We start from the raw sequence: 12,865 nt of genomic DNA, 5'->3' as shown, positions 1-12,865 counted from the left end.
CCATTTTTCTTCTAGAACTCTTAGAAAGTTGTTGGACCTCCTGGTCTGAACTTCGAAGTCTCATTTCTCTCTGATTTTGTGTCTTTTTCTGTTCTACTTTCTAGATAACTTCTTGAACTTTATTTTGCAACCCTTCTGCTGAATTTCAATTTTGGCTATATTTTTAATTTCTGGGACTCCTTTCTTAAATATCTTTCAGGCTATTAGCAGCTTTTTGAAAAATTTTTGATTACTTCCATTAACACTTTTTTTGCCTGCCCCCCTTGCACACACATTTCTTGTATCTGGCCTTGAGCCGTCTCTTAAATGACTCGAGATCCTTGACTGTTTCTCATGTTTACAAGTGGCGTGTGAAAGCTGGGTAGGAGCTCCACATGGGCAGAGCTAACTGACCTACAGAGTGCAATTTTGGGTGAGCATCAAGAATGGCCTAATTCTTTGGGGTCCCCAAACAATAGTGTGTTCATATCCATTCTCACATTTTAAGTTTCTGCAGAGAATTCCCTGTGTTGTGCTTGGTGGCAAAACCTTGCTGCTGTGGTTCTGCTTGGGGCAAGGAGTGGCCTGAGCATGGGGTGTCCAACCGTTCTTTCTGCAGACTTAGTAAAGCCAGAAATTAGGAAAGGCTTTCTAGGTAATGATTCATTATTATATAATGTTGACTGGTTATGAATTGTGAGATAATTAACTTACCTAATTTTCTTTTTCTTAAAGATTTTATTTCTTAGAGAGAGAGAAGGAGTACAAGCAGGGGGAGCAGCAGGCAGAGGGAGAGGCAGAGGGAGAAGCAGGCTACCCGCTGAGCATGGAGCCCCGATGTGGGCTCGATCCTAGGGCCTGGGGATCATGACCTGAGCCGAAGGCAGACGCTTAACCTTCTGAGCCATCCAGGTGCCCCAACTTACCTAATTTTTTGTTAAAAGTTGTCCTGTGTTATTAGTACACACTCATAGCTTGGTCAACAATATTTGCTACATTATGGAAGTAATAAAACTTCACTTTTACAAAAAAATCCAACATATCCTGCTTTTCCCTGCAGATCAGTTCTAAGAGACTTCCAGGGTCAGGAGTGCTCTGAATGGCAAATCTTTTCCAAAGTCACTGCCCACACCTCCCTGTGACCACTCATGCTCCTGCTGAACTGAGCTGCTCTTACTTCTAAGAGTAAACAAGCCCTTCTTGGTCTTTACATCTTACATTTTCCCTTGTGATGGTTAATTTCATCTGTCAACCTCACTGGGCTATAGGGTGTCCAGACATCTGGTCAAATATGATTCTGGATGAAATTAACATTTGGATCAGTAAACTGAGTAAAGAAATTGCCCTCTCCAATGTCAACGGGACTTATCCAATCAGTTGAAATCCTGAATAGAACAAGAGGGCCTGAATAGAAGGAAAAGATGGAACTTCTATTACCCATGTATGTCTGAGCTGGATCCTTGGTTTTTTTTCCTACCTTGGGACTCAAATGAAACATCAGCTTTTCCTGGGTCTCCAGCCTCCTGGCTTTTGCACTAGAGTGACACCATTGGCCCTCTTGCTTCTCAGGCCTTTGGACTTGAATGGGGTCTCCAGCTTGCTGCCTGCAGATTTCAGGACTTGCCAGCCTCCATCGTTGTGTGATTGAATTCCTGAAATCAATCTCAGTCTCTCTCTCTCTCTCTCTCTCTCTCACACACACACACACACACACAGGTTCTGTTTTTCTGGAGGATCTAAAGACAACCCTCAAGGGGGTGAAAATGGATTGTTAGGAGAAGAAACAAATTTTAAATATTACAATGGTTTGTGGCCCTCCAAAGCTCAGCCTTACCAGACAAAATCTTGTACCTTAGTATTTAATTTTTGTCCCTTAATTTCTTATGGGGGAGCTAATGAAACTTCATCACTCGTTTGCCAGAAGTACCCTCTCCATTCCCCACAAGGTTGTCACGGTGTCCTGGACTCCAGTCTTGCTCCCCTGACATCCATTCTCCACACAGCAGCTGTAGTTCTCTCAAAAATATACTTCCTACCCTGACACTCTGTTCATAATCTTCCATGGCTCCCAGCTGCATTTAGAATAAACCCTGCAGCTTCTGCCATTTTCACTTGCTCTAGCCACAGTGGCTTTTGTAGTTTCCTGGGACATGTGGAGCTTTTCTTGGCTCCAGTCTTGCATTGCTGAAGTCCTTTCTGTTGTGAGTGACTGGCTCCGGCTCAGTTCACTTCCTCACAGAGGTTTCTCCTGTCCCTGGTTCTCAAAGGAACTCCCAATTGTTATCCCCCTGTGCCCAGCCAGAACCCAAAAGTCACACCAGAGCCACACCTGAGTTGGAATCTGGGCCCCATATCTGACTCTCAGGATGACGTTGGGCAAATCCCTTAACATCTATGAACTTCAGTTTCTCATCCATAACATAGGACTAATGGTGCCTATCTCAAGAGTGGTTATGTGGATTAGATGAGATGATACAGCAGGGGCAGAATGGCTGGGACATAATTGCTTGACAAATAGTGATTATTATGTCATCCATTCATCCAGCAAATACTAGATTGGTGTGTGCCCAGCCTTGCTTAGCAAGAGCTAGGATTCAGAGGTGCACGAGACGGGCACTCCCATGCCCTCCCAGTGCCCTAAGACCTCTCTGGGGATAATGGTGAATACCAGGAATCCCAATTCAATGTCAATGTGCTAGGACAAGGGAAAGCATAGGTGCTGTGGGAGAAGCAGTATCTGACCCAGCCCTTGTGGGGTGGGGAGCAGCCCGAGACTTTGCCTACCTGGGGGAGTGCCAAAGAAGGAAGAGTGCCAGGCAGGCGCCCGGACCCACTCTCTCAACCATCACCTGCAGGGCAGGGGCATCCAAAACCCTCTGGGAGGGGTGAGGGGCCTTTATTCTGCTGACAAGTAGAGTTTCTGAAGGCCTTTAAGCAGAGGGTTGATTTGATCATAGCTCATTCTGGTTTTGTCATGAAGAATGGGTCAGAGGATGAGAAGGCTGTGGCTGCAGCTGGGGCAAAGGTGAGGTTCGGCAATGAGATATGGGCAAGCCCACAGCTAACGGTATCTCGGTCCCGTAACCATCCATTGAACCAGAGGGGAAAAGATGTCTTTGATGTCTCGGTGACTGTGATAAGAGGGCGCTCGGGAACTCAGGGCCTCGGCAAGGGACCCCTCTTGTCCTAAGGGCAGAACTGTACCTGGGGCTGGCTGATAACGGGCAAGGCGGCCAGGGACGAAGAGGGTCCAGACGGAGAGCTCAGATTTCTGACCCGGGAGTCAGAGGCCCCGCTGGGCAGAGAGCAGAGGAAGGCTCGGGAGGGTATGACCGGGTGCAAAGCGCGTGAGGTGGGTAAACGCGAGGTCGTGAGAAATGTCGCGACCATCCGGGGCCTTATCGGGTCACAAGGCACCAGGAGCCCCCGGCGGCGACTAAACGCGGATGCAGGGAGAGCGCGGGCTCAGGAAGGGCGCCCGCAGGCCCAGGGCTTCTAGGCGCACGGACAGGTGTTCGGGGACGGGCCCCGGCGCAGCCACGACTGCTCTGCGCAGGCCGTTCCAACGCCCAGGGCGGACCCCGGCCCGACCGCGGCCGCGCTCTCGGGAAAGCAGCTCCGCGCACAGCCAGGCCCGGCGCCCTCTGGAACCACACCCAAACCCACGAGGCAGGTTGCTCTTGTGCCCAGCGAGTGACCTGGACTCGAGCTAGGGGACCGGCCCAAGGTCACAGCCTGCAAGTGGAGAAGGCGCACTCGAACCCAGAACCCAACCAAGGTCACCGGGCCACTCCCGGCGGGCCAGAGTCCGGCTGCCTGCCTGAAGCATCCCGGGGGCCGGGCCGGCCTGCGGCACTCGGGGGGGCGGGGCGCAGGGCGCAGGGCGCCGGGGCGTGTGCATGCCTGTCAAAGAGGCGGAACTCCTCGCCCCCAGTCCTGTAGTTCGTCCCCGGCGGGCGACAGAGCCTTGCGCCGGCCCGGCCCTTCCGCCCAACTACAACTCCCAGAAGGCTGAGCGACGCGGGCGTGGCCGGGGGGTGCGGAGAGCGCCGGTGTCGTCACCGGCTCAGCCACCTTCCCCCGCCTCCCCGGCCCAGCCCTTTGCAGCGACCGGGCTATCGGCTGCGCGCGGCCTGACGGGAATCGTGGTCATCCCGCCGTGTGCTCCCAGCGGCGACGTGGGTGCGTGGACTCCAACTCCCGGCGTGCCCTGAGCGCTGGCGCTCGTTAACGGCGGGAGGGGGCGGGCGAGGCAGAGGGGGAGCGGCGTTGGGGAGGGCGGAGTAAGGCGGGGGGGGGTGGAGGGCGCCCACACCCCTCCCCCTCCCCGCCGCTCCTTCCCCCTCCCCCGACGTAAACTGGGATCCCTTTCCCCTTGTGTCCGCCATATTGGACTCTAACTCTGGTCAGCGGCGGCGCCGGGCCCGGTGGACTCGCCGTTCCTCCCGCCTAGCGGCCTCCCCGCAGCTCCCGCCCGCCCGGCCCTCCCCGCCCAGAGGCGACCCCGCGCAGCGCCCCCCGCCCTCGGCCGGCCGGAGCGCCCCGCCGCCGCCTCAGCCTCCCCGCCTTCCCCGCCCTCCGCCGCCGCCCGCGGCCCCGCGCCCGCTCCGCGCCCTCTCCCCGCCCGCCATGAGCCCGGCCGACGCCAAGCGCGGGGCCAAGCGCCGGAAGAACAAGCGGGGCGGCGGCGGCGGCTCGGGCGGGGGCAACGGCGGCGCGGGCGGCGGCAAGGCCGGCCCGGCGGCGGCGCTGCGCGGCTCCCAGGCCGCGGGCCTGGCGGCCCCGGGCGGAGCGGCGGCGGCCAACGGGCCCCTCGGCGCGGGCGCGGGCGGCGCCGCCCCCGGAGGCTACTTCGAGGTAAGCGGCGACGGGGCGGGGGCGGGGTGGGCGGGCGGATGCGGGCGGGCCTCCCGCTGGGGGCCGGGCTCCTTGCGGGTAACGGGCGGGCGCGGGGCCGGGGCCGGGGCCAGGGCAGCCGGGGGCCGCGGGCGGCTTGTGCAGTGACAGTCCTCCCGCGGGGATGGCGAGCGCGGGGCGGCGGGCTGCCCGCGCCAGGTGCCGGCATCTCCTGGGTGCGGCGCGCGGCGCTGCCTGTGCCTCTGCCCACCTGCGCGTCGCTGTCACGGACCCGGGGGTGGTGCCATCTCGCCCCGCGCGGAGCTCGTCCTTGAAATTGCTCGTGTGCAATTCCAGAATAATTATGAGTCAGGTGACGAGCGGGGCTTCCCTTGGTAGTTGGGAGTGCTTTCAAATGTTGTTTCACGGTGCCTCCCTTCTCCATCCCTTGCAAGTGGTGACCGAACAGTGCCCGCCTAGAAGTTTTCTTTTTCTGCTCCGATATGGTCATTGGAAAGCTACCTGACAGTCTTCTGGCTCTTGGCCTCCAGCTTCTTAAAAAGTTTTAGGGGTAATTGGTGGTCTGGTTACTCAGGCATATATTTAGTGTTTGAACTTAAGAAATTTGAAAAGTACTTTTTTTCTGTGTTGTTTATGGAAGCAGCTAGCACACGCTGCATCTACCAGTTGTGGGTTGCTGCACCTTTGTTCCGCTGTTGGTCACAACACTTGAGAAGACACAATGGTAGTACAAGGGTGTGCAGTTGACAGAGCCATTTCCAGTCGTTCCAGTGGCTACAGAAAGATAATGGACTTTTCGAAAGTTGGGTGGTTAGAACTGTTAAATTGTTTTAAAAACATTTGCAATGGAAAAAAAAAAAAGAGCCTCATCAGGAGTATTGATGTGCCAAATTATGACACAAATTGTTTTATGCAAGATTCTAAATATTGTGGTGGAATGGTATGTAGTGAGAGCAGATAAGAGAAATGATTGCATATGGCATGGCTTTCTGATAGCTTTTGCTATTAAGTGAACATATAGTAATGTATGTGTACTTTAGTTTCAGTTTAAAGGATTTCCAGCCTTCTCGGGAGTGGAGTAAGTGCAGTTGTTGGAGCTTTCTGTTTAGATGATATTGTTACCTTTGTTTGGGATCCTGCATCATAGCCCTGGACTTCAGCCTCCAGAGGCTGCCCCTTTCCAATACCCTGGAGAGAGAAACAGGTACAGTGGTTGGGATCAAGGATGAGGTTTGGGCATTTGGATCTTTGGGCTGTAAATTAAGGGCAGTGTTTGCTGCTGCTGGGGAGGTGAGGGTAGGAGGTCCGCCTATGCAAATCCTTTACAAAAATGTTGATAATATTTGCTGTAGCTTGGTGTACAATATACCATTTCTATCAATTCAATAAAAACAAGTTTGTGGTACCATTGTTTCAGGTTTCAATAAATCCCATTTACTTTGCAATATTTAGCTAAAATAGTCTTCCTTTAGTTTATTATTCTAATCACATTAGTCAAACTCATGTAACCATCTATCAAGTAGTATTATTATTTTATTTTTTAGAGAGAGAAAGGGGGAGAGTGCTTGCAAGCGGGAGAGGGACAGAGAGACTCTCAAGCAAACTCCACGCCCAGTGGAAGCCTGTTGCCCAGAGATCATGAGCTGAGCCGAAACCAAGAGTCAGACTCTTAACTGAGTGAGCCACCCAGGCGCCCATAACTAGTATGATTTTTACAAGACTGTCTTATTCTGTTAAACTTATGAATCGAGGTTTTTGACTATGACCCCCTGTAAGAAGTAAGATATATTAAGACCTGTAGTGCCTTCTTCCACTTATAAAAGTTTTACAAAATGATATTCCGATACTTTATCTTTTTTATTTTATTCCATTTCATTAGTAAAGTGGTTGTAGTACACAAAAGTCCTTTACTGTGTACCACTGATTGATAACCTGCACCTTGAGAAACATTCTCTTTTACTGTATTTTAAAGTTTTAAAGTTATATCTTGAACTTTAAAATTTCTTTGCAAGTATTTTTTTTTCAAAAAAATTGTTTAAGATGTTATTTATTTATTTGACAAGAGAGAGAGCACGTGCTCACACACAAGCAGGGGGAGCCACAGACAGAGGGAGAGAAGCAGGCTCCCCCCTGAGCAGGGAGCTGGACATGAGGCTTGAACCCAGGACCCTGGGATCATGACCTGAGCCGAAGACAGTCGCTTAACTGACTGAGCCACCCAGGCGCCCTGCTTCGCAAATATTTTTGATAACAGTGTGTGAAAGATACCCATGGTGGCAGGGCTAAAAATGTTCTTGACACTGATCACAGACATTCTTACTGTAATTGTGAACCTTCTGAATTGTTTCCCTATAGATGGTGAACGCTTTGGGGGAACCTTGTCTGGTGCAGAAGAGGCACCCAAAACAGTGTTTGTCAACAAGTAATAGGGAGTGGGTACCGGCCCTCCATTTCCGGGAGAAGCTTATGATTGATTCCAGGGGTGCATCTTTGCATTCTGTATAGGGTCACCAGAGCAGAAACTGCCTGGGAGAGAAGAGTAGAAGGACTGTCTTGATTCTCAGGGTCCTGTGTGCCGGGCACAGCTCGAGTGTCTGTCCTGGAACCACGTTCATTAAGGCGGTGGTTTCTCCGTAGAAGCAGAGGCTCAGGGGTAGGTGGGAAAACATAATGTAGCTTAGAGAGTCTTTTGCCCACCAAAACTTGGGTATACAAATTTGATAGGCTCTGTGCCCTCAGGCAAGGTGTCAAACCTCACACTGCGTTGGTATCCTGAGTGATGTAGCACCTAGCTTAGGCTTATTGTAAGAATTAAACAAACAAACAGTGCCTGGTGACACACTGTGCCATGTATGTACATGGTCATTATTTTCCAGAAGGCTTGGGTGGACTTTCTTAGGGACTTTGCCACAGGATGCTTGCTATTGATCAAACTTTTTCCACTTGTGGAATGGGAAAACTGTATACACTTAAGAATGGTGGACATGGCTGTGTCTTGGACAAGGCCTTATTCTGATAGCATTGTTTGCTGGTCGGCTCTGATGTGACAATGAAGGGTTTGCCCTGAAATGAAAAGTTGGTAGGTGAAGGGTGTTGTGAATATATCTTATTATTTTGCATTTCTCTGGTTTTTTTTTTAATGTTTATTTATTATATTATGTTAGTCACCATACAGTACATCCCTGGTTTCTGATGCATTTCTCTGTTTTTAAAAAGATTTTATTTATTTTTTTGAGAGAGCAAGTGAGAGAGAACAAGAGCAGGGAGGGGGCAGAGGGGCAGAGGGAGAGGGAGAAGCAGGCTCCCCGCTGAGCAGGGAGCCTGATGTGGGGCTCCATCCCAGGACCCTGGGATCATGACCCCAGCCGAAGGCAGACGCTTCACTGACTGAGCCGCCCAGGTGCACCTTGCGTTTTTTTTTTTTTTTTGAAGATTTTACTTATTTAGTTGAGAGATGAGCGAGCAGGAGACAGCACAAGCGGGTGGGGGGAGAAGGGAAAGGGAGAAGCAGACTCCCTGCTGAGCAGGGAGCCCGATGTGGGACTTGATCCCAGGACCCTGAAATCATGACCCGAGCTGAAAGCAGGTGCTTAACCAACTGACCCACCCAGGCACCCCTGCATTTCTTTTCTTTTTATTTTTTTAAGATTTTATTTATTCATTTGTCAGTGAGCGAGAGCAGAAGCAGGGGGAGTGGCAGGCAGAGGGAGAAGCAGGCTCCCTGCTGAACAAGGAGCCTGATGTGGGACTCGATCCCAGGACTCTGGGTTCATGACCTGAGCCAAAGGCCGACGCTTAACCCACTGTGTCACCCAGGCATCCCCGCCCCTGCATTTCTATTTTAAATGTAATTTTCATAACGTTCATCATGTATTAAGCGAAGAGGAAGCTTACAAAATAGAAAACGTTTATAGTACAGACTTACTCTTGTAAAATATCTGTGTGCATATATATTTGCATAAGAAAGTGTGATAGGATATGCATCAAAATATTTTGTGCTGGAAATTCTGATGGCTTTCTTTTTTCCTTTTTGCACATGCCTCAAGCTTTAAGACTTTTCTACAATGAGCGTTTCTTGTAGAGCAAAAAGGTGAATGGTATTTTTACAACCTGATAATACTAATATATATTTTTTTAAGATTTTATTTATTTATTTATTTGAGAGGGAGGGAGGGAGAGAGCGAGCACGAGTGGGAGCCGGACGCTGGGCTCTGTCCCAGGACCTGGAGATCATGACCTGAGCTGAAGGTAGACACTTAACCAACTGAGCCACCCAGATGCCCCACTTTTTTTTTTTCCCAAATATAACTGATTTTGGCTTTTTCTACCTTTTAACAGTTAAACATTTAGGTATTAAACACAAAATAAAAATATTTGCACCATCAGAATTCTGTTTTCTGAATAGGTGTGCAAAATTCAGTCATGTACATATTATTTACAAAAACCAGAATTCCTCTATTATGGAAATTGACCCATGTCACTCGCTGTTGGAATATCAAATTACATATAGTTTACATTCGTAGCTCAAAAGGGAATTTAGAACTATTTTTGAAATGCTGTTAGAGATTTATAAAAGGAAGCCATTTGGGGGTAGGGATCAAAGTACATTTTCAAACAGTGATATTAAAGTTGTAAAGTCAGAGAAACCTGTTGTAGTGTAGGGGGCATTGTAATAATGTAAATCCTTTTCATTGATGAAAAGGTGGTAAGAAGGAGTTAACGTTAGTAATGTTTAAAGGCTATCCTGCAGTATATCCATAGTTAGATGATACAGTTATGGATTTGGGGGTACATTGGGTGTGTTGCAGAAATCGCTGCCGTGTGATGAAATGAGGTTCAGTCATAACTTTTTTTCTGGTTCATATTTGCCAAATAAAGATGTAGAACCTTATGTGATTTAACTATGATTAACAATTTAGCGAAGCTGCAAAGAGCACCTCTGTGATTCAGTATTTTATGTATGTGTACACCCACGTAACCAATATATCAAGATATAAAATACATAGAATATTCCGAGTACCCTAGAATGCTCCCTTGTTCCCCTGGGCAGTCATCCCAACCACTGTTCTTGTGCATTTTGGCTATATTTGAATTTCATGTGAAAGTACTCTGCCAGTGCTCTTTGGCTCAGCATTGAGATGCAGCCATATTGTTGAGGTAGCAATTCCATCATTCTCTTTGATGGCATGCAGTTTTCTATTGTGTGAATATACCACAGATTGTATTGATGGCCACAGATACAGGTTATTTCAATTTATGGCTGATACGCACATTCCTGTACACGTCTTTTGGTGGACATGAGTACTCATTTCAATTGAGTATATATCTGTATGTATCTGGAGTGGAATTGCTAAGTATCCATGTAGTTTGACTTCAGTAGATACTGCCAGGCAGTTTTTCTAAGTGGTTTCATTGTATGCTAATTAAAACATTTACATGTAGTGGAGTTGATATTTTAAAATGTACAGGCCTTTGGATTTAACACATATATAGATTAATGTATCCACTACCACTGTCAGGATACAGAACAGTTTGATTACCCACAAAAGCTCCCTCCTGCAATCCCTGTGTGATCACACTCTCTCCCACCCCTAAACTCTTGGCAGCCAGTACTTTGTTACTATGATTTTATCTTTTGTAGAAGTCATTTAAATGAAATCATACAGTATGTAACTTTTTCAGACTAGTTTATTTAACTCAGCATGCATAATAACTTTGAGACTCCTCTGAGCTGTTCCTTTTTACTGCTGAGTAGTATTCCATTGTATGGATGTACCACAGCTTATCCATTTTCCCAATGGTGGATGTTGAGGTGCTTTCCAGGTTTTGGTGAAAATGAATACAGCTGCTATAAACATTTGTGTACAGGTTTTTGTATGGAAGTAAATTTTAATTTTTCTAAGGAGTGGGAACTGGGTCGTATGGTAATATTGTAAGAAACTGCCAAACTATTTTTCAGAGTGGCCTTACCTTTTGGACTCCCACCAGCTATGTATGAGAGTTCCAGTTACTCTGCTTACTAGCACTTGATATTGTCAGTAGTTTTTATTTTAAGCATTTTAATAGGTGTGGTGTGACTACTGATACTGAACACTTCTCATGTGTTTGTTTGCCATTCTTGTATCCTCTTGGGTGAAGTATTTATTCAGACTTTGCCTATTTTTAATTGGGTTTATTTTCTTACTTTTCAGTTTTGAGAGTTGTTTATAATTCTGGATAGGAGTCCTGTGACGGATATGTAATTTGCAGACATTTTCTTAGAGTCTATAACTTGTGTTTTTATTCTATTAACTTTTTTTTTCAAAGGAAAAAAAATAATATTTTCTAACTTTTTAAAAAAGATTTTATTTATTTATTTGAGAGAGAGAGTGAGAAAGAGCATGAGAGAGGGGAGAGGGTCAGAGGGAGAAGCAGACTCCCTGCTGAGTTGGGAGCCCGATGTGGGACTCAATCCTGGGACTCCAGGATCATGACTGGAGCTGAAGTCAGTTGCTTAACCGAGCCACCCAGGTGCCCCCCCCAAAATTTAATTTTGATGAAGTTCAGCTTACCAGTCTTTTCTTTGATGCATCACAATTTTTGGTGTTTTCTAAGAACTCTTTGTTTTATAAAACTTCAGGTGGTAAAGATTTTTTTCTCCTATTTTTTTTCTAGAAGTTTCATAGTTTCACATTTAGATCTGTGATTTCATTTTGAGTTAATGTTATATAAGGTATCAGATTCAGGTGGGGATTTTTTTTCTTTCCCTATATGGTTATCAGGTTGTTCCAAACCCATTTGTTGAAAGGATAATCTTTCTCCATTGACTTGACTTTTCACCTTTGTCAGAAGTTAGTTGACCTTGTTTGAGTGGCTTGTTTTTATACTCCCTATTCTGTTCCATTGATTTATACGTGATTTCTTTAAAGAAATTCTCCAACTTTAAAGAAAAAAAAGTTTTGGCTGTTTAGTTGTTTTGCTTTTCCATACATTTTATTTTATTTTATTTTTTTTTTATTTAAAAGATTTTATTTATTTATTCGACAGAGATAGAGACAGCCAGCGAGAGAGGGAACACAAGCAGGGGGAGTGGGAGAGGAAGAAGCAGGCTCATAGCGGAAGAGCCTGATGTGGGGCTCGATCCCATAACGCCAGGATCACGCCCTGAGCCGAAGGCAGGCGCTTAACCTGCTGTGCCACCCAGGCGCCCCTCCATACATTTTAGAATCAGCTTGTTTATATTTACAGATACTTCTTGGATTTGAATGGAATAGCCCTAAATCTATAGATCAGTTTGGTGGAGAATCGACACATTTACTATGTTGAGTCTTCCAATTTGTGAACATAGTATGCATCTCTATTTATTTGGTGATTTTTTATTTTGTTTTTTTTTTATTGAGATACAATTGACATTTAATTTGTGTTTGACTTCTTTAATTGGTGTTTTGTAGTTTTCAGCAGATGGATTCTGTACATGTTTAGTTAGATTTATATATAAGTATTTCATTTTTGTCAACTTTTGTAAATGTGTTTTTTAAAAAATTCAGTTTCATTTATTTATTACTAGTATATAGAAATGTAATTAAATTTTGTGTGTTTATCTTCTGTCCTTTGATCTTGCTAAATTCATATCCTGGGAGTTTTGGGGTGGATTCTTTGGGATTTTCTGTGTAGATAGTCATGGTGTCTGAGTAGTGATTTTTTTTTCTTGTTTTCCATTCTGTACGCCTTTTGCTTTTCTTCCTTCATTGCACTGGCTAGGACTTCTAATATAATTTCCTTGTTCCTGATTTTAGGGTGAAAGCATTCAATTTCACCATAAAGGATGTCTGCTGTAGATTTTTGTAGATGCCCATTATTAGGCTGAGGAGATTCCTTTCTACTTCTGGTTTGCTGAGAGTTTTATTAATGGATGTTGGCTTTTATCAAATGCTTTTTTGAATCACATTGATATGATCGTGTAGTTTTTCCTCATTAGACTGTTAATGTGGTAGATCACATCGTTGATTTTTGAATATTGAACCAGCTTTGCATTCCTGGAATAAACCTT

The 12,865-nt window shown here is 46.5% G+C and overlaps 1 protein-coding gene across 3 annotated transcripts in view; it reads left to right on the top strand.

Moving 5' to 3' along the window:
• The first annotated feature begins 4,360 nt into the window (after window positions 1-4,360).
• FAM193A (family with sequence similarity 193 member A) overlaps window positions 4,361-12,865 on the top strand; it is a 178,103-nt gene continuing 169,598 nt past the window's right edge. For all 3 annotated transcript variants that reach the window (XR_015725605.1, XM_087864340.1, XM_045774830.2), the window contains exon 1: window positions 4,361-4,836. Coding sequence is in view for 2 of the 3 variants with exons in the window: in XM_087864340.1 (XP_087720466.1) it covers window positions 4,609-4,836 (228 nt within the window). In the remaining variant the exon portion in view is untranslated. The remainder of the gene's footprint in view (window positions 4,837-12,865) is intronic.

The sequence above is a fragment of the Ursus americanus genome, chromosome 8, assembly GCF_024610735.1.
Source record: "Ursus americanus isolate L20-20 chromosome 8, mUrsAme1.1.p, whole genome shotgun sequence".
NCBI classification, from domain to species: domain Eukaryota; kingdom Metazoa; phylum Chordata; class Mammalia; order Carnivora; family Ursidae; genus Ursus; species Ursus americanus.
This window is presented reverse-complemented; position numbering and strand designations above follow the sequence as displayed.